This window comes from Trichosurus vulpecula, chromosome 3 (assembly GCF_011100635.1).
Source record: "Trichosurus vulpecula isolate mTriVul1 chromosome 3, mTriVul1.pri, whole genome shotgun sequence".
Classification (NCBI taxonomy): domain Eukaryota; kingdom Metazoa; phylum Chordata; class Mammalia; order Diprotodontia; family Phalangeridae; genus Trichosurus; species Trichosurus vulpecula.
The window spans coordinates 5,762,200-5,787,733 of NC_050575.1; the positions used below are offsets into that span (position 1 = coordinate 5,762,200).

Sequence of the window (25,534 nt, forward strand, 5' to 3'; positions counted from 1 at the left end):
ACAGATTGTGATTCCCCCCAACACTCTTCAACACACTCTTCAGTTCTGCAGCTGCGTGATCAAACCAACTCTGCCATTTTCCCTGGAAAGAATTCTTCAGTCTGCCCCCTTACTACCACAATCACTGTCTTGCTAATTTTCCCTGACTCTTCCCTGGCCACCATTCCTAGGTCTGTGCAGCCTCCTCCTATTATGCTCTAGGCTACTTGAAACCAGAGACCATCTTTCTTTGCCTTTGTATTTTGTCCTCAACCTTAGCACAGTGCTTGGCATATATTAATATTTATTAATGCTTAATAAGTACTTTTTCATTTATTCAAGCACAAAGGACTTTCTATGTCCAGGGGCAGTTAAGTGGTACTACCCATAAAGTGTTGGTCCTGGAGTCAGGAGGACCTATGTTCAAATCCAGCCTCAGATACTTGCTAGCTGTGTGATCCTGGTCAAGTCACTTAACCTTTGCTTGCCTCAGTTTCCTGAACTGTAAAATGGGGACCCTGGAGAAGGAAATGGCAAATCACCCCACAATCTTTGCCAAGAAAATACCATAAAAATGGGTTCACCGAGAGTGGGAGAGGACTAAACGATTTAAGAACAACAAATGCCCAGGACATCAGAAGTGTTGGGAAGACACACAGATGATCGTGGCAGTGCCAGTCCTCATGAAACATACACCCTAATAAACAAAGTGTTACATAAGGACTAGGAAGGAGAAAAGCTCATTTCTAAAATGTGGAGCACTATCAATTTTATAGTAATCCTAGCGGGCAGGTAGGAAAGTGGCAGAAAGCAGAAAGGTAATTTGGAGTCAAACTGTCAAGAGCCTTGATTTTTCTTCTCTATAAATGGGACTGACCGTGTTATCACTTACCTAAAGTATCGTGTCTTTTACCCTAAGACCTTTTTGGATCTCTGGCCTGGGACTAGAAACGGGTCATGGGGGCGTGGAGGGCCGTGCATAGGGCATCCGGGGGACTCCAAAGAGGGACTGCAGGGCTGGGCTGGGTTGAATCTGCCTTTTGGCCAGGGCCGAGTCGAAGGCCGGGGCTAAACAGCTCTGTGGGAGGCGGTCACATGGTAGGGCGGGAGCTAGCCAGCCTTCTCCAGGGCTGCCCCCAGCCTCGGCTCTGCCAGGCCAGCGGCCGCGCTGCTCAGAGCCCAGGAGGTGTACGAGGTTCCCAGACCAACCCCACTAAGCCGCGCGGACTGGCCAGACAGCTGCCATCGCTCGGAGCAAGAGCCGAGGCAGCCACCACCCCCTGCTCCGCCCCTCCAGACCCCAGCCACTGGAGCTGCAGCAGCGGCGGTGACAGCAGCAGCAGCGGCGGTGACAGCAGCAGCAGCAGCGAAGGCGGCGGCGGAGAAAACAGCGAGGGCAGCAGCCAGAGCAGCAGCAGCCACACCATGGATCTTTCATTTATGGCCGCCCAGGTAATGGGACACTCCCCGAACCCCGAAGGTGGGACATCGGCACAGATCCTGGAGCCCCCTTGCACTCCCGTCTCCTCCCGGTTTTCGCAGCATCTAAAGGAACAACTTTTAGTATGTTGTTCCACCTTCTTCCGGTCCCCTCCACCCTCCCCCAACTTGGCGGCTGGCAAAGCTTTTCGAAGACCGCCCTTATCCATCCCCAAACCAGTGTAACTTATCACTTCAGTCCTAACTCCTCTGTCCAGAGAGCTGGGATTTGAGACAGTCAACAGGGAGCGCTGGGAGCCTCAGTCTTGGTCTAAGACCTTTACTCCTTCCTTTTCTTTGTTCTCTCTTCCTCCCATCAGAAGAGAGGCCAAAGCTGGAAGGGGGAGGTCAGAGCTGAGAGATTGTGGCTGTGAGAGTGGTCAGGCATGGGCTCCTGTGGCACCTGGGGATGACCGTTGGGCCTCCTACTGTGTATATCCATGTTTCTCTTTCCTGCCCCACCCCAGCCTCCCCCCGCAAAAATGGACCACAAGCAACAGCGACAAAGAAAAAGGAAGAGGCACCGGGGGCTCTGTATTAGCACCCATCTGGAAGGGGTCTCCAGCTAGGGAACAAGATTAAATGTTGAAGAATAGGGGAAAGGGTGGGGGACTGTTGTGAGTTAAAACAATGGTCCTTAATGTTTTTGTGTCCTAGACCCCTTTGGTAATCTGGTTAAGTCTGTGGACCCCTTCTTAATTTTCTTAAATGTGTAAAATAGAATATATAAGATTACAAGAGAAGCCAAATATGTTTAAATGCAGTTATTCTTTTTCCAAGTTCATGGAACCCAGATCAAGAAACCCTGAGTTAAAGGCAGGATTCATACACATAGATTTTCATTTTTCAATACTCTCTTCATTCCCTAGGGTCAGGGAAATCATTCCATCTTCACTTTTCCATCTGCCAAGCATGGATAATAATGCCTGCCCTGACCCATAGGGTTATGGCAAGGATGAAGTAAATGTGAAAACCCAGCAGAAACCAAACAAAGCCTCTCTACTTGTGAGGTAATATGATAATAACAAGATAGAGCCAGCAAGGGGAACCTAGCTGAGATATTTGGGCACCAGCTCTTGTACCTCCTTTTCTTTGAACAGGTAAACAGAGCCTTCAGGTGTCTAGTGTGGCCTTGGTCTCTGGGTGAACTTATAATAGTCACAATGACAAAAGTCTCTGTTGTAAATATCACTAACAGCAAGCCCATTTTTGTTCCCCCAGCCTCCTGGAGTCAGGTGTCTCCAGTTTTGTCTCATGGGGGACATGCCTTTCTGTGCTCTATGCATATATTGCTTCATCAGTCTAGAGTGTATTTGCATGGTGTCTTTAAAGAGAGAGAAGGAAAGGCAGGCTTCTTCTGCTTTGACTTGTTTCTGTACAATCCAAAGTGAAAATATTCCAGCCCCACCCTTACCACTACCTCTCAGAGGAAGGGGAGTGGGTATCTCCCTGTTGTTTGGAATATTAATGTATTTAACAAGGGGAGCAGGGAAATCAGCTCAAAGACTTATTCTGAGCAGAAAGGAAAGACAACCTTTCCTTTTTAATGGGATTCTGACAATTGGCCTAACTAATGAGAGGCTTCCATTTCCACATCTGATCTTAGAAACAAGTAATATTGGGGAAATCATGGTGCCTTCTCCACAAGGTGCTTTTCTCAAATAATGCTCTGAGCATAAAAGGCACTTAATAAATCTTTTTTAAAAAATGAATTAGCTCTAACATATCATATTCTTCTTTTTAAGGCATATATCATGCTAAATATTTCCTTGTATCCATATTCCTCAGTGCCGTTTGCATAATAAGAACTTTCAGTATTCTAACAATGAATGGTTTCTCTGTATGGGCACTTCCACCACTAACAAAGATCACAACCTCTCTATGGCTTGGTAGATTGTCTTTGGCAGATGCTTTGGCCAAAAAAACTTATCACCCTGTGGTCAACTTTCTAGTGATGAGGCTGCCTATGGTCCCTTAGGCTGTTCTTCCTTGGAGGTGATCCCATCCTTCCATAATAATAATAATGATAATGGCTAGCATTTCTATAGATCTTTAAGGTTGTGAAGTGCTTTCCAAATATCTCACTTTGTCCTCACAACAACCCAGGGATTTAAGTGCTATTATTATCCCCATTTTACTGAGAAGGAAACCCATGCCCAAATAGTGGAAATGTTTTGCACAAAGTCACATTAGGCAATAAGTAGCAGCATCAGGATTCAAACCTAGGTCCAAATCTAGTGCTCCTCCTATCTGAACTATGGTTATGCCTTTTCTATTGGGAGAAAACCGAAATGAAGAGGTTTACTCAATATCTCACAGCTGGTTAGAATCAATGGCCTGTTCCATTTGGAATGTTGAGCAATTTTTTAAGTTGTCTCTCTAACAATAAATGATGTTGGTTGAAACAAATATGGAAAAAATTCACTTAAATGCTTTGCTTTCCTCTAAAATCAAAATATTTAAATCCAGTTTGTATTAAGTGATTAACAAATCAAACAAAGGATCCTAGAATTTGCTGCCTTCCCTAGAGTTCTGAAACCTTCAAAGAAATCTCGGCTCTTTTGACAAGGATTTCATCTTCCTAATTGCTCTGAAGAGCAGGTTTTTGGGCCTTATTTACATTTCTAACTCTTATTTCCTAGAAGGGAAGTCATTCCAATAGGAGATATAATAGTAAGCCACTTTTTCACTGTAAAACCTTTAGCCTATTTTCTCATGGAGAAGAGATAAACAATTGCTAGCTCTTTGTCCCTATAATGCCACAAACAGCTGATGTTTCCTTGGTAAAAAGATCAATTGATAACAAAATCCTTGGGGATGGCTATAGCAGTGGAAGTTGCTATAGCGATAAACTTGCTGTTTTCACAACACCTGTTGACATCATAGCCCACAATCAAACTGTTGTTCTTAACTCAACATGGGAAAAATTAGGTTTCATGAGTTGGCATTGTATTAGGTATTGAGGAAGTCCCAGAGAAGAATCAGTCTTGGTCTCTCTCCTCACTCAATCAACAAATATTTATTAAGCATCTGCTCTGTGTTGACACTGTGCTAAGTTTTGAGGATCAAGGATAAGAAAGAAACAGTTCCTTTCCTCAAGAAGTTTACATCCTACTGGGTGAGGACAACATGTACATATCTGAGCAGACCTAAGATATAGGCAAAGTAAATAGATAATTTTGGCAGGAGTAGGAGGGCTGTCAATAGTGCGTGGGAGAATCAGGAAAAGGCTCATATAGGAAATGGCACTTGAGCTGAGCTTTGAAGGTAATAGGAATTCTAAGAGGTGGAGGTGGTCCTGAAGTTCTTTGCAGGCATGAGAGGAAACCTGTGCAATTGAGACAGGAAGTAACCTGTGATACAGAGACAGGAGGTAAAATCTCTTGTGTGAGTAGCATCAAGAGTGTGCTCTAGTTATGGAGACAAGGTTGTTGTTGTGTTTGTCCTTCATTCTCGAAGAGGACCATGATGTTGGGGAAATGATAACATGACTTGCAGTTGACTTTGATTTGAGTGAAGGAAGGCTGTGCAAGGTCACCAGCCTCACTTTCTCCTCCAGAGTCATTTGGGTCCAGTGGCTTGATATTCACCAGGACAACTGGAGATGGCCCAGGGAGACCTTGGCCCTTTTAGGCTAAGGCCTTTTCAGGTGCTCACCGTGAGTGAGGTAGCACCCATTCAGTGCCTAGGCCTCTTTAAGAAGCTAATCAGTGGATGGCCCCTTTAATAAAAAACTCAAAAAAAAAATCAAACTGGGAGGGGAAGACCCTCAGGGTTCCTGGCCAAAAGAGAAATAGTTACTATTTAGTATTTACATTCACTCTGGGCTAGGAGGACAGGGACCTATTGTCCAATCTACGAGCTCCAGAGTGAGGTGGGTTTAAGGCTTGATTTTTGAGACAGAAATCTAGCCCGTAAACCCAAAGAGGGGAGGGGAGGGGAGGAAAGGCTACTCACAGGTTTGTGTTTGTCCTTCATTCTTGAAGAGGACCATGGGAAATGATGACATGACTTGCAGTTGACTTTGATTTGAATGAGGGAGGACTGTGCAAGGTCACCAGTCTCACTTTCTCCTCCAGAGTCATCTGGATCCAGTGGCCTGATATTCATCAGGATGACTGGAGAGGGAGACAAGACATAAATACGTGAAAAGTCAAATAACAGTATGAGACAAGACGAGAAGAGCCAAATGCAAGTGGCAGCACTAGGTGGTGAGGAGAGGCTTCATGGAGGACCTGGGACTGAAACTGGGTCTTGAACAAGGAGTAGGAGTTGAATAGGCAGTGAGGAATAGGGAGAAGAAGCTAAATGTATGATTATTTTCTTTGTAAAAGTTGGGATGTGAAATCCAAACAAAAGCACAGCATATCAGGTCTAAACCTTTTTCACAAGCATGATCTCACTTACCCTTCATACAACAACTCTGGGAGAGAGGTAAGGCATGAATTATTATCCCACTTTACAGACAAGAAAAATGAAGTCCTGAAATAAGTGATTTGCCCAGGTGTATAATTGACACAGAAAGGACTAGAATTCAGGTCTCCTGACTCTCAGTCCTGTGCTCTTCCTTCCATATCATGATGCATCTTTTCTTTTTTTTAAAGTTTTATTGATATTTTGTTTTTCTATAACAAATATTTACAAATGGCTTCCATTCATGCAAGATCTCCTGTAATAAAGTGAAATAGAGAAGTTAAAATAATATAGTGACCTCATTGGAAGGTTCGTACAACATTTCACATTTATAGCAGTTCAGTTGTTTCTTTAGTCACATCCGACTCTTTGTACCCCATTTGGGATTCTCTTGGCAAAGATACTGGAGTGGTTTACCATTTCCTTCTCCAGCTCATTTTACAGATGAATAACTGATTCAAATAACAGGGTTAATTGACTTGCCCAGGGTCACACCGTTAGTTAAGTTCTTGAGGCTGGATTTGAACTCATGAAAATGAGTCTTCCTGATTCCAAGCTCAGTGCTCTATCCACTGTGCCACTTAGCTGCACCTATTTTTTAATTAACAGAAATGCTCCCTCCCATCCCATTGTGAAAAAAAGCAAAAAAAAAGACAAATTTCTTGTAACACACATAGTCAAGCAAAACATATTCCCTCAGTGACTATATACAAATACACACATATATTATATATGTACCTATATATGCACATGTATATATATATATACATATATGCATGCACATACACACATATATGTCTCATTCTGTATCCTAAATCTGTCATGTCTCTGCAATGATAGCATCTTTCATCACTGGTCTCCTAGAATCATGGATAGTGGTTGTATCAATCATGGATTTCAAAGCTGCTTGTTTTTACAGTGTTGTTCTGACTATATAAATTGTTTTCCTGCTCATTTCACTCTTCATCAGTTTATGTTCATGTTAATATTTATAATATTGATGTTACAGTATAAATTTTTCTTCTGAGTATTGTTCAGAGGACTTTCTTCACTTTGCATCAGTTGATATAAGTCTTTCGTGTGTTTTGGAAATCATCTATTTCCTCATTTCTTAAAGCCTAGGAGTCCTCCAATCACGTTCCTATCCCACAACTTATCCAATCATTCTTCCATTGTTGGACATCCCCTCCTTTTCTAGTTTTTTTTTTAAGAAAAAGAGCTTCTATAAATATTTCTGTACATTTAGGACCTTTTCCTCCTAATTTGATGGTGTATATCTGTATCATTTCTAAGTTAGGTGTGTTCTGAAAACCAGAAATAGATGAGCTTGCCTGGAATGACAGGTTTGTGTTGAGGAAAATGATATCACCTTAGCTGATCATAATAGCTGACATACATCCTTAATATTTGCAAAGCACTTTAGAGACATTAGCTCATTTGAACTTTCACGACAACACTGTGAAATAGGTATAACAAATATTGTCATCCCTATCTTATCCATGAGAGGATTGAGGCTTGGGGACTTGCCCAGGGTCACATAGTAAATATAGAGGCAGGGTTTGAATCCAGGTCTCCATGGCTCAAAGTCCATCATTTTTCTACTATCCTGTAGATTCCTCATGTAAAAAATGAGAGGTCTCTTCCACTTCTAAAATACTATTAGTGAGGCATAAGATTGAAGAGACAGGCTTTGGTCTGAGTTTCCCCTCCTTGATAAACTACATCCTAATTGGATAATTATCTAGGAAAATAGTTTAAGAAATATTATTTAACAAAATCTTCTTATGTTAAGAAGCCCAATTATGTTCGTAATCAAGGCCTTTCCAGTCCTTCTTGCAGTAAAACTTTTACTTTCTGTATGATCTAGTTGTCTATAGCATCATGCTTGCATGAAAAAAACAATAAATTTCTGTTACCAAGTGATCACTTAATTTCTACTTCAATACCATGCTGGAAACAGGATATAAGAAAAGAAATCGTGAGAGTTGGGGGAGTATTTTGGACAGCATAACAAGTCAGGGGAAGAAAATAGCAGGTTTCTTAGATTATTGGGGTTTTTGCCAGGAATTTTGTGAATATACATTCTGCCTTCTTAGCAGCGTTAAGCCCTTTGATAGCAGAGCCACCTTGGATTGATCATTTACCTCTCTTTGTATCATTTTCTTCAATGCAAGATGAGAGGGTTTGGACTAGATGAATGAATGAAAAAGCTTTTATTAAACACTGTGTTTCAAGCATTGTGCAGTATGCTGGGGATAAAAACAGAAAAGTTCCTGCCCTCGAGATGCTTAAATTCTAATAAAGGGGACAAATAACATAGGCTGGTGGTGGCTAGGGAGGAACGTTTTGGTCTGGGGATTCAAGAGTGTGTTGCTAATGCATAGGGTACCAGTTCAATCGTCCTTTTGCAAGAGCAAAGACAGAAAGTAGATGAGTTCCAATAGTGCTATGTTCAATGGTTTTATGATCCTAAAATCCTAAAACCTTCCACCTAAAACCTTTTAGAGTTCTATGACCATTCCTGATGCTTCCTTTGCTTCCCTTCTCTTGTTTGGTTGTATTATGCTGTTAAGTCGATTCTCAGCAGGATACATCTATTATTCTATTCCAAAACGGTGATCTCATAAACCAAGACCTTTTTCCCATGTTCTTCAAGTTACAGGAAATCTGCTAAACAGGACCCCACTTTAATTTGCTCATGTATTGATCTTTACATAGAATGCCCTCATTCTCATCACTCTCTATGGAAATCTTTTTTAAAAAAATTTATTTATTTAACATATTTAGTTTTCAGCATTGATTTTCACAAGAGTTTGAATTACAAATTTTCTCTCCATTTCTATCCCCGGCCCCACTCCAAGATGACATATGTTCTGGTTGCCCTGTTCCCCATTCAGCCCTCCCTTCTGTCACCCCACTCCCCTCCCATCCCCCTTTTCCCTTCCTTTCTTGTAGGGCAAGATAAATTTCTACGCCTCATTGTCTGTGTATCCTATTTTCCAGTTGCATGCAAAAACTTGTTTTCTTTTTTGTTTTTGAACATCTGTTTCTAAAACTTTGAGTTCCAAATTCTCTCCCCTCTTCCCTTCCCACCCACCCTCCCTAAGAAGTCAAGCAATTCAACCTAGGCCACATGTGTATCATTATGTATAACCCTTCCACAATACTCATGTTGTGAAAGACTAACTATATTTTGCCCCTTCCCAACCCATCCCCTTTTATTGAATTTTCTCCCTTGACCCTGTCCCCTTTCCAAAGTGTTTGTTTTTGATTACCTTCACCCCCATCTGCCCTCCCGTCCATCATCTCCCCCCCTTTTTTTAAATCTTCTTCCCTCTTCTTTCCTGTGGGGTAAGATACCCAATTGAGTGTGTATAGTATTCCCTCCTCAGGTCAAATCTGATGAAAGCAAGATTCACTCATTCCCCTCTCACCTGCCCTCTCCCCTCCTCCCCCAGAACTGCTTCCTCTTGCCACCTTTATGCGAGCTAATCCACCCCATTCTATCTCTCCCTGTCTCCCTCTCTCAATATATTCCTCTCTCATCCCTTAATTTGATTTTATTTCTTTTAGATATCTTCCCTTCATCTTCAACTCATCCTGTGTCTGCTCTCTCTCTCTCTCTCTCTCTCTCTCTCTCTCTCTTTATTATATATATGTACACACACACATATATATACATACAAGCACATTCACTTACATATATATACATAAACATATACATATATATATGCATATTCCTTTCAGCTGCTATGATATTGAGGTCTTATGAATCATACCCGTCATCTTTCCATGTAGGAATGTAAACAAAACAGTTCAACTTTAGTAAGTCCCTTATGACTTCTCTTTCTTGTTTACCTTTTCATGCTTCTCTTGATTCTTGTGTTTGAAAGTCAAATTTCCTATTCAGCTCTGGTCTTTCTGCTGAGAAAGCTTGAAACTCCTCTATTTTATTGAAAATCCATATTTTGCCTTGGAGCATGATACTCAGTTTTGCTGTGTAGGTGATTCTTGGTTTTAATCCTAGCTCCATTGACCTCCGGAATATCATATTCCAAGCCCTGCAATCTCTTAATGTAGAAGCTGTCAGATCTTGGATTATTCTGATTGGGTTTCCACAATACTCAAATTGTTTCTTTCTGGCTGCTTGTAGTATTTTCTCCTTGATCTGGGAGCTCTGGAATTTGGTGACAATATTCCTAGGAGATTTCTTTTGGGGATCTATTTGAGGAGGCGATCGGTGGATTCTTTCAATTTCTATTTTGCCCTGTGGCTCTAGAATATCAGGGCAGTTATCCTTGATAATTTCTTGAAAGATGATATCTAAGCTCTTTTTTTGATCATGGCTTTCAGGTAGTCCAGTAATTTTTAAATTATCTCTCCTGGATCTATTTTCCAGATCAGTGGTTTTTCCAATGAGATATTTGACATTGTCTTCCATTTTTTCATTCCTTTGGTTCTGTTTTATAATATCTTGATTTCTCACAAAGTCATTAGCTTCCACTTGCTCCAATCAAATTTTTAAGGTAGTATTTTCTTCAGTGGTCCCTTGGACCTCCTTTTCCATTTGGCTAATTCTGCTTTTCAAGGCATTCTTCTCCTCTTTGGCTTTTTGGAGCTCTTTTGCCATTTGAGTTAGTCTATTTTTTTAAGGTGTTGTTTTCTTCAGTGTATTTTTCAGTATTTTGGGGGGTCTCCTTTAGCAAGTCATTGACTTGTTTTTCATGGTTTTCTCGCATCCTTCTCATTTTTCTTCACAATTTTTCCTCTACTTCTCTAACTTGCTTTTCCAAATCCTTTTTGAGCTCTTCCATGGCCTGGGACCAGTTCATGTTTTTCTTGGAGGCTTTTGGTGTAGGCTCTTGCACTTTGTTGACTTCTTTAGGCTGTAGGTTTTGGTCTTCTTTGTCACCAAAGAAAGAATCCAAAGTCTGAGACTGAATTTGGGTGTGTTTTCGCTGTCTGGCCGTATTCCCAACCAACCAACTTGATCCTTGAGTTTTTCAGCGGGGTATGACTGCTTGTAGACTAAAGAGTTCTATGTTCCACGTTTGGGGGGGATGCGCCAGCTCTGCCACACCAGCACTCCTCCTTCCCCAAGAACCCCCAGCCCGGACTGGGCTTAGATCTTCAGCAGGCTGTGCACTCCTGCTCTGATCCACCACTTAATTCCTCCCAGCAGGTGGGCCTGGGGCCGGAAGCAACAGCAGCTGTAGCTGCCCCACCTCCGCTGCCCTGGGGGCGGTGGCCGAAAGGCAAACTCCTTCTACTCCGGCAGCTTTCTAACCTTCTCTGCTGTCTTTGGTATGTGTGGGTTGAGAAGTCTGGTAACTGCCGCAGCTCACTGATTCAGGGCGCTAGGGCCCGCTCCACCCGGCTCCTTGTCTGGTTGGTCCGAGCCGCTCATGGGCTCTGCTGTGCTCCCAGCTCCCAGCTCCGTGTGGGATAGACCTCACCCAGAGACCATCCAGGCTGTCCTGGGCTGGAGCCCCGCTTTCCTCTGCTGTTTTGTGGGTTCTACAGTTCTAGAATTGGTTCAGAACCATTTTATAGGTTTTTGGAGGGACTCGGTGGGGAGCTCCCTGCTTTCCAGCCGCCATCTTTGCTCCACCCCACCCTCTATGGAAATCTTAACCATCCTATAAGGCTCATCTAAGATGCTACCCCTTCCAGGAAGCCTCCCATTATTCCTCCCTACTCCCTATCCAGAAGCAAATAAATGAATAATCATTTATTTAGTGCTTATTGTATGCTAAATACTGTGCTAAGCACTGGAAATACAAAAACAAATGTAAATACAGTCTCTACCCTCCCACATGCCAGTGGAGGAGATAAAATATACAACAGAGAATACCAGCCAGAGTGAGCACTTTGATGTGGGAAGTTATAGAATGGGATGATAAAGGAATAAACTGACATAAGGCAGAGTCGATTTGATCATGGTTATGGAATTGGAGATGGGAGAGGAGGAAGAAAAGTACGAGTAATTGGCAAAGAACTTGGTATAGCTATAGAGAAGATGGCAGGAAAGGAGAGAAGGTAGTGAAGTAAAATATGGTTGGAGCTTTCCTGAAATAGGGGCCCAGAAAAGACAGTCTACAATTAGGATAGCAAAGCATCAGGGCAAAGTTCCTCCAGGGCATAATCCCTTGTGTGAGTAACAATGTGGCTGCCCCAGTTGAAGAAGAGATAGCCAAAGAGGAGAAAGAAGTAGTCTTTTCCTTCTCTAGATTCTCTTGCAACATTTTCTTTGTACTTCTCATGTTATGAATATAATCTTCTGCAGGTGTTGTCATAGGCGTTTTCTACTCATGTGTTATCACCCTTACTAATCTCAAAGTGTCAGAAACTAAAACTTGGTTATGTTTGTTACTCTTCATGCTAGAGCATAAGACCTATAATATAGTATCTACTTAATAGAGTATTAGTGGAATGAATGGAACTGGTAAACATTAATGCTCTTTGTTACAAGTATATGAATCAGTAACTGGAAATTAGAAGTCTTTTCTTTTCTATCTGCCAATTCCCATCACATCCCACTGGGCATAAGAAGCCTATTCTCATAAGGCACATTATTAGGTCTGCTTGTTTCCCAAAAACATCTTTGTCGACTATGTCCCCAGCCTGCCCAGATATATTCCAGATGGAAAAGAAAAACCTAAAACTATTCAATAGAGCAATTGGTTTGAGCCAGTTCAACTGAGCATTACTTAATTTGTGGCATGGGTGGATGCAGCATGGTGAAGCCCTAAGCTGGGAGCCAGAAATCCTAGGTTCCCTGTTCTGCTGCTAAAACAATAAGACAAACATTTATTAAGATGGAAATCAAATGGTCCCAGATTTCCAGGAGCTCACAATCTACTAGAGGAAACTGAACGTGTACACGGATTAATAAGAACCAAATGTGCACAAAGTAACTTCAAAAAGGAGAAGAGAACTGACATTTTGAGTAGGGGTAGGAATCAGGAAAAGCCTCCCATAAATTACAGTACTTGAGTTGTACTCTTAAAGCATCAAGATGATGGTGAGGAAGGAATATGTTCCATATTTGGAGGGCCATCTAAGTGAAGGAACAGCAAGCAGTCCATTCTCAATGTACTGTAGAGTACAGGAAGGGGAGCAATGCATAATGAGCCTTAAGAGCTGGATTGGGACCATACTTTGAAGTACATTAAAAGACCCAGAGGAAATAAAGGCCTCTGAAGTTCATCGAGTAGGCTATTAGTCCATTGGAACTTTTAATCACCTACTGTGTGTCAGCTACCCTGCTCAGCAATGGAAATACAAAGAAAAACAAACAAAAAGTGCTCTCAAAGTCTAATGGGGGAGCCAGTTTGCAAACAACTGCCTATAAACTAGATACATACAGGATAAACTGGGAATAATCTCAGATGGACGGCAATAAAATTAAGCAGGACAGGGAAAGACTTTTTGTGGGAGTGACATAGTCAGATACGAAAAATCGCCAGGGTGCCAATGGAAACTGTTGAAGACCTCAACTGATAGGGAGAATTCACAACCTTTTAGGGTATCCCACTTCCCTTCTGGACATCTCTGGTTGTTAGGAATCTTTTCCTTACATAGATCTGAAATCTATCACCCCTGCAGCTTAACCCATTCTTCCTAATTCTGCCATCTGATGCCAAACAGAATAAATCTAATTTATATTCCATGTAACACAAGTCAGGGGACCTGGAGTTCAAGTCCCAGCTCTGCCACTAAGATAACTGCTGTGTCAAATTGGACAAGTTATTTCTCTACCCTGGGCATGAGTTTCTCTATCTATAAAGATGAAGTGAGTGATATAGATTATTTCTGAGGTCCCTTTTGATTTGGTGGTATTTCTATGAAGTGATCATGGAATCATTATAACATCCTAAAGGGAAAGCCATGCAGTTGTCCTCTCCCCTCTGGAATGAGCTGCCAACTTAGGAGAGGGGACCAGCAAACATCAGTGCCTCTCCCCAGGACCTGGGCTGATTGCTGAGAGAGAATGTTTTTGTCTAGGCAGTAATACTTTTTTACCAAGAATAATCATTTGCATACAAATTGTCTATTTCAAGCATGTTTTTTGAAATGGAGGCAAATCTTTCTGTGCTTTAAAAGATTTAAATATTTTAGCATCTAATTAGAAGCCTGCCACAGGAATTTAGCACTAAGCTTAAATATAAATGCAATGTACACCCATTGAAAGGGGAGGGACTGACTTGGTGAGTTTGTTCAACCAAATTTAGAGTTGATTTTTAGCCCCATACAAAACTGCTCATTTTGGTTTGATAAAAATTGATTCTCAGTAGAGTAAGGGAGCCCCATGAAATCAATTCATAGACAAATGCTTACTAAACACCTACCTTCCACTTAGCATGTGATTTAAAGATTATGAAAGTTTAAGACACAGTCATTACTCCTAAGGAGTACACATAGGCACACGATGCAAATGAAGAAAAATATGAGATAAGCAAGTAGCATCTCATTAATTAGCCTAATATTATTATCCCAGCATCAGCCAAAGATAGCTTTCTGATATATTGTAGTCTCCATAAAGAGATGTGTTCTGCTCAAATGAGATAATGGATAAAAAGAGCTTTGAAAACTTTAAAGTTCTGTATAAATACCCATTGCTGTCATCATTATTATAATCATTATTATCCTTTAGTCACCAGCTTCCAGTCTGATAATCACTTCATTCCCTGAGTCTTCTACTGCACTCCCACTGAGCTTAAGCAGTGTTTATAGAGCAATACAAGGTATGCTGGTAAACATTTTTAAAATGGGGAAAATACATACACACTTTTGAGTTTAATCTGAATTATAAACATTTTCTTAAATCTAGACAGTCAACAAAACAATAAATCAGGCCCTTGCTTGTAGTAAATGCCGATTTCTGAGGTGCAAATACTCCAGTATACATGGAGGAATTTGATAAATATTTTTTTGAATTCTACAAAAGTTAATTACTCAGATAACTAGAGAATCTTCTGATAAGAGCTAAAAGCTTTTTTAATTACTAAATTTTAAAATGTCACCTGTATTCTAAATTGAATAAAAGCCAAAAAAGAACAGTTCCATGTGCAAAGTAGAATAGAAGATATTATACAAAAAATTACACATTTCTATTATTTACAGCTTGTTTTTTTAAGTGTATAATAAATTTAACATGTTTCTTTCAAAATAGTCCTGTTTGTCTATATTTCCCTCTGAGCTCACTTCTGTTCTCCGGGCATTTAGAAAATGCTTTGGTGACCCTCTTTTCTTTCTTTTCTTCTTCCTTGAAATCGTTATCAACTGGCTTCTCCCTCCAAATTAAGAAAAAAGAAAGAAAAACATAATCTTTGTCACTAATAAGCATAGTCAAGGAAAAATAAGCCACATACTTGATTGGCGCAAATAGGGATGTCTCGTGGCACCTCTGTCAGGAGATAAGGTGCATGCTTCATTATCAATCCTCTGAAAATGTGAGTTAGCCATTTAATTGATCTAAGTTCTTTCCAAGTCGGGTTTTTTCCTTCAAGTGTTATTTCTACTGTGTAAAGTGTTATGGCTCTGCTCATTTCACGCTGCTTCAATTCATTTACCAGATTTCTCTCAAAATATTCCTTTCATCATTTCTTTATATGCTGTAATTTGTTCAGCCACTCCTTAGTTCATTGCCTTTGTTTCTAGTTCTTTGCCACTAGAGAAAATAGCTGCTACAAATAATTTTGTACAGGAGTCTTTTTCCTCCCTCTTTGTTCACTTTCAAAGAGTTTCAAGACACCTAGTAGTGGCATTTTGGGGTGAGTTCCAAATTGCTTTCCAGAATGGCTAGAGTCCCAGGCATGGGGAACCTGCAGCCTTGAGGTCACATGTGGCCCTTTAGGTCCTCAAATGTGGCCCTTTGAATCCAAACTGATTTGTTATGTGAAGTTCAGATTCAGTCAAGGGGTCACACTTGAGGATGTAGAGAGCCACATGTGGCCTCAAAGCTACAGGTTCTTGACCCCTGGTAGACAAATTCCACCAAAAAGTTCCTTAGTGCATCTGTTTTCCCATAGCCCCTCCAACAACAGTTATTTTCCTTTTTAATCACCTTTGTCAATATGATAGGTACAAGGTGGAAACTCAGATTTTAATTTGCACTTTTAAAAACTGTAAGTGATTTGGAGCGTATCTTTGTATGGTTGATGGTCACTTGGATTTCCCATGGTAGTTGTTTGTGTTTTTATTTAGTAGGGAATGGCTTTCATACTTATATACTTGTCAGTTCCTTATAGAACTTACGTATCAGACCTTTATCAGAGAAATTGCTTGCAAAGATTTTTTTCTCAGTTAAATGTTTTTCCTCAAATTCCAACTGCATTGGTGTTGTTTGTGGGGAAGCTCTTCCACCTTATGTAATCAAAATTATCCATTTTATCTTGAATGATTATTTCTATGTCTTGTGTTCCTATGATCTTCTATCCATAGCTACAAAAGTTATTTTCTTCTCTGTTCCACTATTTTGCTTATGAGGTGACTTTTTATGTCTATATCACATACCATTTTGGAGCTTATGTTTGTATATAGTGTGAGTAAAACTTGGGGATTCTCAGGGGTCCCAAGACTTCACTTCGAGAATTTTTGTTTACATATGCTATAGTTACTTCGGAATTTTTCTGTCTCTTTGTGCTGAGTTTTGTTTGTAAGATACAGGAAAGTTGATGATTTATATATTTCTATTTTACTGAAGTTTTTAACTGTTTCAGAGGTGTTTTTATTTGAATCAATAAGGTTCTCTCATAGACCTTATCGTCTGCAAAATGATACTTTTTCTTCACTTATATTTATTGCCTCAATTTCTTTTTCTTGTCCTGTTACTATATCTACCATTTCCGGTACTAACTCAATCAGCAAATAAACACTTACTCAGTGCCTGCAATGTTCTGTCAGGGATACATGTACAAAAAAGAAATAACCCCTACACTCAAGGAGTTTACATTCTTTTTTTAAATTAAGGTTATTTTATTTTTCTGACTTTTTAAATTTATTTTTTTATTTTTAGTTTATAACATTTGTTTCCACAAGTTTTTGAGTTCCAAATTTTCTCCCCCTCTTTCCTCCCCTCTACCCCCACCAAGATGGCATGTAATCCAAATAGGTTCTACATAAACCTTCACATTAAACTTATTTACACAATGGCCAAGTTGTAGAGAAGAATTATAACCAATGGAATGAATCGTGAGAAAGAAGAAACAAAACCAAAAAAGAAGGAAAAAAAAGAGCAAATAGTTTGCCTCAATCTGCATTCAGAATCTGTAATTCTCTGGATGTGGACAGGTTTTTCCATCATGAGTCTTTTGAAACTGTATTTGAACCTTGTATTACTGAGAAAAGCCAAGTCTATCAAAGTTAGTCATCACAGATAACGTGTGTCTGTAATCGTGTATAATGTTCTCCTGGTTCTGCTCCACTCCCTCAGCATCTGATCATGTAGGTCTTTCCAGGTTACCATGAAGTCCGTCTGTTCCCCATTTCTTATAGCACAATAGTATTCCATTACATCCATATACCACAATGTATTTAGCCATTCCAGAAATGATTGGCATCCCATTGTTTTCCAATTCTTTGCCACCACAAAAAGAGCTGCTATAAATATTTTTGTACACATGGGTCCCTTTCCAACTTGTGTGATCTCTTTAGGATACAGCCCTAGAAGTGGTATTGCTGGGTCAAAGAGTATGTACTTTTTTATAGCTCTTTGGGCATAGTTCCAAATTGCTCTCCAGAATGGCTGGATAAGTTCACAACTCCACCAACAATGTAACAGTGTTCCAATTTTCCCACATCCTCTCCAGCATTTATCATTTTCCTTTTTTGACAAGTTGGCCAATCTGACAGGAGAGATGTGGTATCTAAGAGTTGTTTTGATTTGCATTTCTCTAATCAATAGTGATTTAGAGCATTTTTTCATATGACTATAGATATTTTAATTTCTTCCTCTGAAAACTGCCTGTTCATATCCTTTGACCATTTCTCAACTGGGGAATGTCTTGTGTTCCTATAAATTTGACTCAGTTCCCTGTATATTTTAGATATGAGGCCTTTATCAGAGACACTGGTTTAAAAAATTCTTTCCCAATTTTCTGCTTCCCTCCTAATCTTTGTTGCATTGGCTTTGCTTGTACAAAAGTCTTTCAATTTAACATAATCAAAATTATCCATTTTGCATTTTGTAATGCTCTCTATTTCTTGTTTGGTCATAAATTCTTCCCTTCTCCATAACTATGGTGGGTGAACTATTCCTTGCTCTCCCAAATTGCTTATAGTAGCAGCCTTTATACCTAAATCATGAACCCATTTTGACTTTGTTTTGGTATATGGTGTAAGATATTGGTCTATGCCCAGTTTCTGCCACACTCTTTTCCAATCTTTCCAGCAGTTTTTGTGAAATGGAGAATTCTTAACCCAGAAGCTGGACTCTTTGGGTTTATCAAAGAGCAGGTTGCTATAGTCATTGATTACTGTGTCTTGTGTACCTAAGCTATTACCTCCGCCACTCTATTTCTTAGCCAGTACCAAGTAGTTTTGATGACTGCTGCTTTATAGTACAGTTTAGTATCCGGTATGGCTAGGCCAGCTTCCCTAGCATTTCATTTCATTAGTTCTCTTGATATTCTGGATGTTTTGTTCTTCTAGATGAATTTTATTATTATTTTCTCCAGTTCTGTAAGACAATTTTTGGTAGTTCGATTGGTATGGCACTGAATAAGTAAATTAATTTAAGTAAAATTGTCATTTTTATTATATTAGCTTGGCCTAACCATGAGCAACTGATTTTTTCCATTTATTTAGATCTGATTTTATTTGTGTGAAAAGTGTTTTGTAATTGTGTTCATATAGGTCCTGGGTTTGTCTTGGCAAGAGTTTATATACAAGTACATAAGGAATTAAGGTAAAGAGAAAGAAAAGTAGATACATATAAGGTATATATAAGATTTATTTAATTATCTTTCCTTGTTTTTTTTGCTAGGTTATTTTTTATAGTGGAAGCTTACATTTTCTTATGTTTTTTCAGTTTGTTTAATTTTGTTCTAATATTTCTTGTCTCATAGAATCGTAGAATTGTTTAGTCTAATCTAATTTTCAAGGAGTCAGTTACTTGAATAAGGTGTTACACTTTTGTTCTTCTAATTCTTTCCAACAAGGTTCTTGTTTCACTTATAATTCCATTTTTTTATCTCTTGCTTCATTTATTGCAGGTTCTCTTATAGTCCCTGTAACCAAGGTATTTTTTTCTCATGCTTTACCTATATTTATTGTAGTATTTTTCTGGTTTTATGTCTTGCACATGTCTGAAACTATAATATTTCTTTATAATGTTTAGTATTTTCTTCTATTTTCTCATATACATAATTCTTTATTTGGAATTTTGTGTTAAGGGCTACCTTCTTAGGTAGTCCCTGACCTCGGTCTCTTAGGTGTGACTTCTGGTTTCCAGTTTCCTTGATGTATCTACTTATAATGATGACGGCTCTCTCACTCCCTCTAGATCAACTAGGTACAAAGTGTTGTGGCTTTCAGAGGTCTTTCTAGCACTACAGATCAAAGTTCTTTTACTTTTGGTGTCCACAGGGCATCATAGTCTGAGCATTCCTGACAACATGCCCAGGGTCATAATCTTCAAAATACTGAGGAACCACCCTGGAGCTTCCTCATTGGAGCACTCAGGTCTGCTTGTCTCTGTATAAGGAGTGTTACAGGCTTCAGGTGCAACTGGAGCATCTCTGCTATGTGCTAGAAGGCTTATGCCTTGCCTACCTGTGGAAGTGCTGGTTTTTCTGGTAGGTGTTCTTTCCTAGTGCTTGTAGACTTCTCTTTGTACAGACCTAGGCTGAGGGAAGATGCCGAACCAGAGTTACTCTTTAGATTTCTTTTTCATTGTTCCATGTGTTGCTCTTTTTAGATGTTTTCTGGTTGTGTTTTGAGAGCGTGGCCATGCATCCATCTTAACCACAGGTGGACAAGTCTATTGAAGGCAATGTAGAGCAAATTACAGAATCTGGGTCGTTATCAATTCTATTTTGATATATTTCCTGAAACTCTATAGCACCGGGTTCTATAGCTGGATTTAAAATTCTCTACCAGGCCCCTGATCTAGAGCTATTTGGGCTTTTTAAGTGTGGAAGGGGTAAAGCGGTCAGACCCATGCTTTAGGAAAATCATTTTGGCAGATGGGTGGAGGATGGGTTAGAGTGGAGGGAGACTTAAAGTAGAGGGGCCAATTACAAGGCCAGGAAAGAGGTGCTGAGGGCCTGTACAAAAGTAGGAACTGTGTGAATGGAGAGAAGGATTCTTTTATGAGAGATTTTGTGAAGACAAAAGCAACAAGATTTCACCACAGAACAAATACATAGAATAAGTACATATGAGGATTCAAAGATGATACTGAGATTTTGAGCCTGTATTACTCTAAGAATGGTAGTACTCTTGACAATGATAGAAAAATGGAGAAGAGGAAAGAAATTTGCATTTATTCCTATTAAATTTCATCTTATTAGATTAAACCTAATGCATTATTCCAAAGGTTCTTAACTTCTTTTGTGGCTGGCAAAGCCTATGGATTACTTCTTAAAATAATATTGTTGAATGCATAAAATAAAATATATTGATTGCAAAGAAAGCCAGTTATGTTGATATTTGTTGTTGAGTCATTTTCAAGTCATGTCTGACTCTTCATGACTCCATTTGGCATTTTCATAGCAAAGGTACATGAGTGGCTTTTCTTCTCCAGCTCATCTTAGAGATGAGAAAACTGAAGCAAATAGGATTCAGTGACTTGCCCGGGGTCACACAGCTAAGTGTCTGAGGTTGGATTTGAATTCACGAAGATAAGTCTTTCTGTTTCCAAGCCCAGTGCTCTAAACATTCTGCCACATAACTGCCCTATGTTGCAATGTATATTACATATGTATATGTATATATGTATGTATGTATATATGTGTATGTATATATGTATTTGTATATATATGTGTGTGTGTATATACTTATATATATGTCTACATATATGCATGCATGCATACATACATACATACATGTATAGTTCAGGAACCCTAGATTATTAATCACTTCTCTGTGCTGGGAAGATCTTTTTGGATCTTGACTCCTAAGAAACTAATGGCCCTTCCCACCTTTGTGCCATTTGCAAATTTGATGAACGTACCATCAATGCCTTTATCCAAGGCATTTATAATTATGTTCAATAGCACAGCATCAGGGACTCCACTGGAGACCATGCCCATACATTGACATTGAACAATTTAAAAACTATTATTTGAGTACTGCTGTTTGATCTCTTCTGAATTCATCTAATTATATCATCATCCATTTCATTTAGTTTGACATGACCTGTTTTTTAAAAAATTTTCAATTCTGAATTTAAATGTCAAATAGAATGGGCATATATGCATTGCAGAATAGACAAGAAGAATTATATGTTAAGCTTTAGGTCTTTATTATGTATAGCTTGCTTTTGTTTTAAAGGATATGAGATTAATCTATAGCTTTTAAAACTGTGGAATGACATGTTGTTGATGAAGTCATGCTGGCTCTTTATAACCGCTGCTTAATAATTTGGCAATTATTTCTTTAATGATAGATTCTAGAATTTTCCAGGAATCAAAGTTAAGCTCTCTGACCTATGATTTGTAGAAGCTATTCTCTTCCCTGTCTTGAGAATCAGGGTAACATTTGTCTTTCTCCAGTCTTTCAGTACCCTCTGATTTTCCATGATCTTTCAAATATCATGAACAGTGGATTAGTGATAACAACTGCCAGTTCCTTTGGGATGTGGCTCATCCAGGTCAGGTGACTTACATTCAAGGGCAGATCAGTGCTCTTTCACTCTTTACTTATCTGGGGTATCAACTCCCTGTTATTTTTCTTTCTCCTGCCATGTCCAGTATAGAAGTAACTCTCCCTTGCCAAGAAGACAAAACAGAATAGGAATTTGGACAGCTCTTCCTTCTCTCCATTGTCAGTTTTCATAGCCACAACCACTCCAAGCAAAGGGTCTTTCCCAAAGTGTAGTGGTAAATAATTAGCAATGGGGGGGTGGAGGGGGAAAGCATGCACAACACTTTTAAGTTTAGTCTTCATTATTAATGCTTTCTTAAGTCTCAACAATCAATAAAACAATAAATCAAACCTCAATTTGTGGCTCCTACTGGAAATTTAACAATCCAACTACACCCCATGGCCTATCATCTCTTCGATCCTTATTTTTCTCTCAGTTTAGCTTTTAGGGAAGAAAAAAGGCATTTTTTCCTTTTTCTTAACTTCTCCTGCCAGCTTTGACTCATTCTGAACTTCAGGATTCATAACACCATTTTTATAGAGTCATATCACAATCTCTTATTTATCTTCTTTTCACTTGTCTTGCATACATCTTCTACACATTTCTTCCTTTTTAAAATTTAAGTTAGCTCATGAGTGACTTGTGCAGCCACATCAGTATCTTCCAAAAATCATTTTTATTTCTTACTGAATTGCTTTCCTTTGTGTCTTCAGAACTTCATTCTTGAACATCTCCCATCATTCCTGCATTGACTTCCCCATTAGTATTTTATACTATGGGATCTTACCTATCTTTCCTAAGGATGGGAGCCCTTAAAATCTGCCTTCCCCAAATCTATGATACATCTCGGATTATGCCCATATTCCTTCTGGATGGAGTGGTTGCTTCCCAATGGGGTTCCCATCTTTTCCACCTCAGTTCCCAGGGCCTGTTTTTTCAAGAGAATCAGATCCAGAATAAATTTCCAGTTGTTGGTTCCTATATCTTGTGACAGATTAAATTACCAGATAATCAAAGGGAAGTAGGACTTGAACTCTGGGGTCCTGGCCGCATAGTCTGGCTTTCTATCTGCTGTACCACGTTTTCTTACAGCATACTTAGGAAATATTCATCAGATTGAATTGAATTTATGTCTCTTCCCTTCTACCTTATGCAAAGTGTGGGCATTACTCATTTCCAAGTCTTGATTTTGTTTTTGTTTCTGTCGTCTCCAATTCACAAAACTGAACTAATTATCCTTTCCTCAGGAACACTTCAGCTTCTCAGTTTGCTTGTCATGAATTTGATTCTGACTTGCAGCACCAATTCTCCTTGTCATCTGTGACTTATCTAACACCTTTATCCTTCATGTCAGTTACTAAGCCCTGTTGAATTTTCCTGAAAATGACTCATAAAACCATAGAGTTTGGAAGAAATTTCAGAAGTCTTAAGATAGAAGTTAGAAGGGACCTTGGAGATAGTCTTGAATTCCCACATTTTAGAAATTAGGAAACTGAGGCAGGGAGGGCATATTTTGTACCCTCTTCTTTCATCTCTAGCCAACTGCCCAAGGTTGAAAGCTATCTTTTTCCCAGAACATTTACAGCACGAATAAGACTGGACAAAATGTGGCTTATTGAGAGATGTTTAGCTCTCAACACATCACCTGAATCACAAAGAACATTTTAATAATCTGAGGAGAATTGGTTAATTTTCTTTCAATCTATTATAGACATATAAGTACGCATAGTCAGTGTTGCTTGATCAGACAATCTTTCAAAGGGATATTTTATCCACTGACACCATAGGGTACTAGCCAGTTCATGCTCATAATGATTATTTCAAGGGTGTAAAGTATAAGGTGGTGACTTCTCGATTCTCAAATAAAGCTCCAATTGCATCAATATAGTGCTCATATTGAAACCCCTTCATGACATGTAGCCATCACTCTTACTCTCCAGGCTGTCTCACTCATCTCAACCTGCCTTCATACCACTACATTTGAGGTCCCCAGATAAAGGCAACCACCACACAGCCATGACTCAAACTCTCAAAGTTCTAGGGTTAACCCTTTATGAGAGTGTGTACTCTTACTAGACATTCTAGCTCTGGAGTTCCTACAAGTGAGCTTCCTATTTGTATAATATCAGTTACCATGATACTGTTAGCTAATAATTATAAAACATTTCCTTTGTGATAAGGCAAAACAAGAATAATTTTATCATCACAGCCCACCCATATATTCGAGTCACACTTTCCCACTGTGTACATGGAGGAAGGTAGGAACACACATAAACCTGGACATGAAGGGAGGCATGTGAATAAGGAAATACATATGCTTGGGAAACTTCACAACTCTGGACTGCAGGCTTTAACTGGTGAAGCAATGATTAGTTCTTTTAACTCGTAGTTGATTTTAAAAGGGTGTTGAGAATGGATTATTCTATTAGAGTGACAGGCAGAAAATTACAAAGCTCCTCAAACTGGCCTTCTTGACAATGCAGGAAAGCCCAGCCAGTTCCTCTATTCAACAGGATTTTGCCTCAACCAATCAGCTGTCAGAATCTTGTAACAGCGAAATAGAGGTCATAGAAAAACTCATGAGGTTGGCTTTCTGGGCAATGCAAACAAGCCCAGCCAGATCTTGACTCAACAGAGTTCTACATAGTCAAATAAGTCAATCAGTGGATCAGTCAATAAGAATTTATTGAATGTATGCTGCATGCCAGAGGCTGTGCTAAAACAAGTAATTAAGCCTGTTTTCATGGAAACAGCATATCTTCTCCTTGTTCTCCATCTCAGACTAGGTGGGGTAGTAGAGGGCAACAGCTCAAACTGAAGTAATTCTCTACCTGGTCCTCATAACAATGTATCAGTAGAACTTTTATTTCATCAGTTTTTCATACACAGAATCATTTTTCTCCCCTTTTCATAAAAATATTAAAGGGGAAGAGGAGGGGAGGGGAGGGAAGAAGAAAAAAGGAAGGGGAAGGGAGGTAAATTGATGGTCTCTTCTATGCCAAGTGATCCCATGTTTGAGGGTTAAATGGTTAAAATAATGCTTTTAGAGACCAAGCTTTTGGATTTTGAATCTCCTTGTTCCCTTAAAGTTATAGCCCAGTGAGAGAGATAAAGATAGAAAAACAGAATTTTGAGGCAGTGCATGTCTATTGAAAGAGTCCTACACTTTGAGCCAGAGGACCCAGGTTTAAATTCTGATTCTGCTACTTACTAGCTGTGTAACACTGAGTGTAACTTCTCTTTTAGTCTCCATTTTCCTATCTGTAAAATGGTGATATTAATATTTACATCTCCTGCCTCAGCAAAATTGTTTGCTTCCAATGAAATTTTATGTACAGATAGAGCTAAATAGCTTCACAACCATAACATGATACATAAATGCAAAATATTATTAAGAGGCCCTCAGTTCAATCTTTGGCATCTCTTTTCTTTGAAGTAGTGAGAAAAAGGACAGTGTGGAGAATCAAGAGACCCAAATAAATATGAGGCTGACATCTCATATGTTATGCAACTTTCCAATCACAGGAGATTTGTTATTCATATCTGACCCCTACTCATCTGTGAGATGTCTGTTCTCCAGTTATAGAATCATAGAATGTAAGTTAAAACCACAGAATGTCAACACTTGAAGCAAATGTCCAATTGTAGATGCATATCTTGAGGGAGTCTTAGAAGACATCTAGCTCACAGGCCTTACTTTTCAAATGTAGAACCTGGGATTCAGAGAGTTAAAGCAATTTAACCAAGATCACACTTACAACTATATCCCATTTACTTTGGCCTCTAGATTGATAGCATTGATTGTCAACTGAAAGCATTCACCACAATAAGGAGTAACAAAACTATCTTTGT

The 25,534-nt window shown here is 39.3% G+C and overlaps 1 protein-coding gene across 1 annotated transcript in view; it reads left to right on the forward strand.

Annotated features, from left to right (window-relative positions):
• The first annotated feature begins 936 nt into the window (after positions 1–936).
• The window catches only part of C3H14orf132 (chromosome 3 C14orf132 homolog), a 55,732-nt gene continuing 31,134 nt past the window's right edge, over positions 937–25,534 (forward strand). The window contains exon 1 of the mRNA XM_036748829.1: positions 937–1,431. Coding sequence (XP_036604724.1) covers positions 937–1,431 — 495 coding nt within the window. The remainder of the gene's footprint in view (positions 1,432–25,534) is intronic.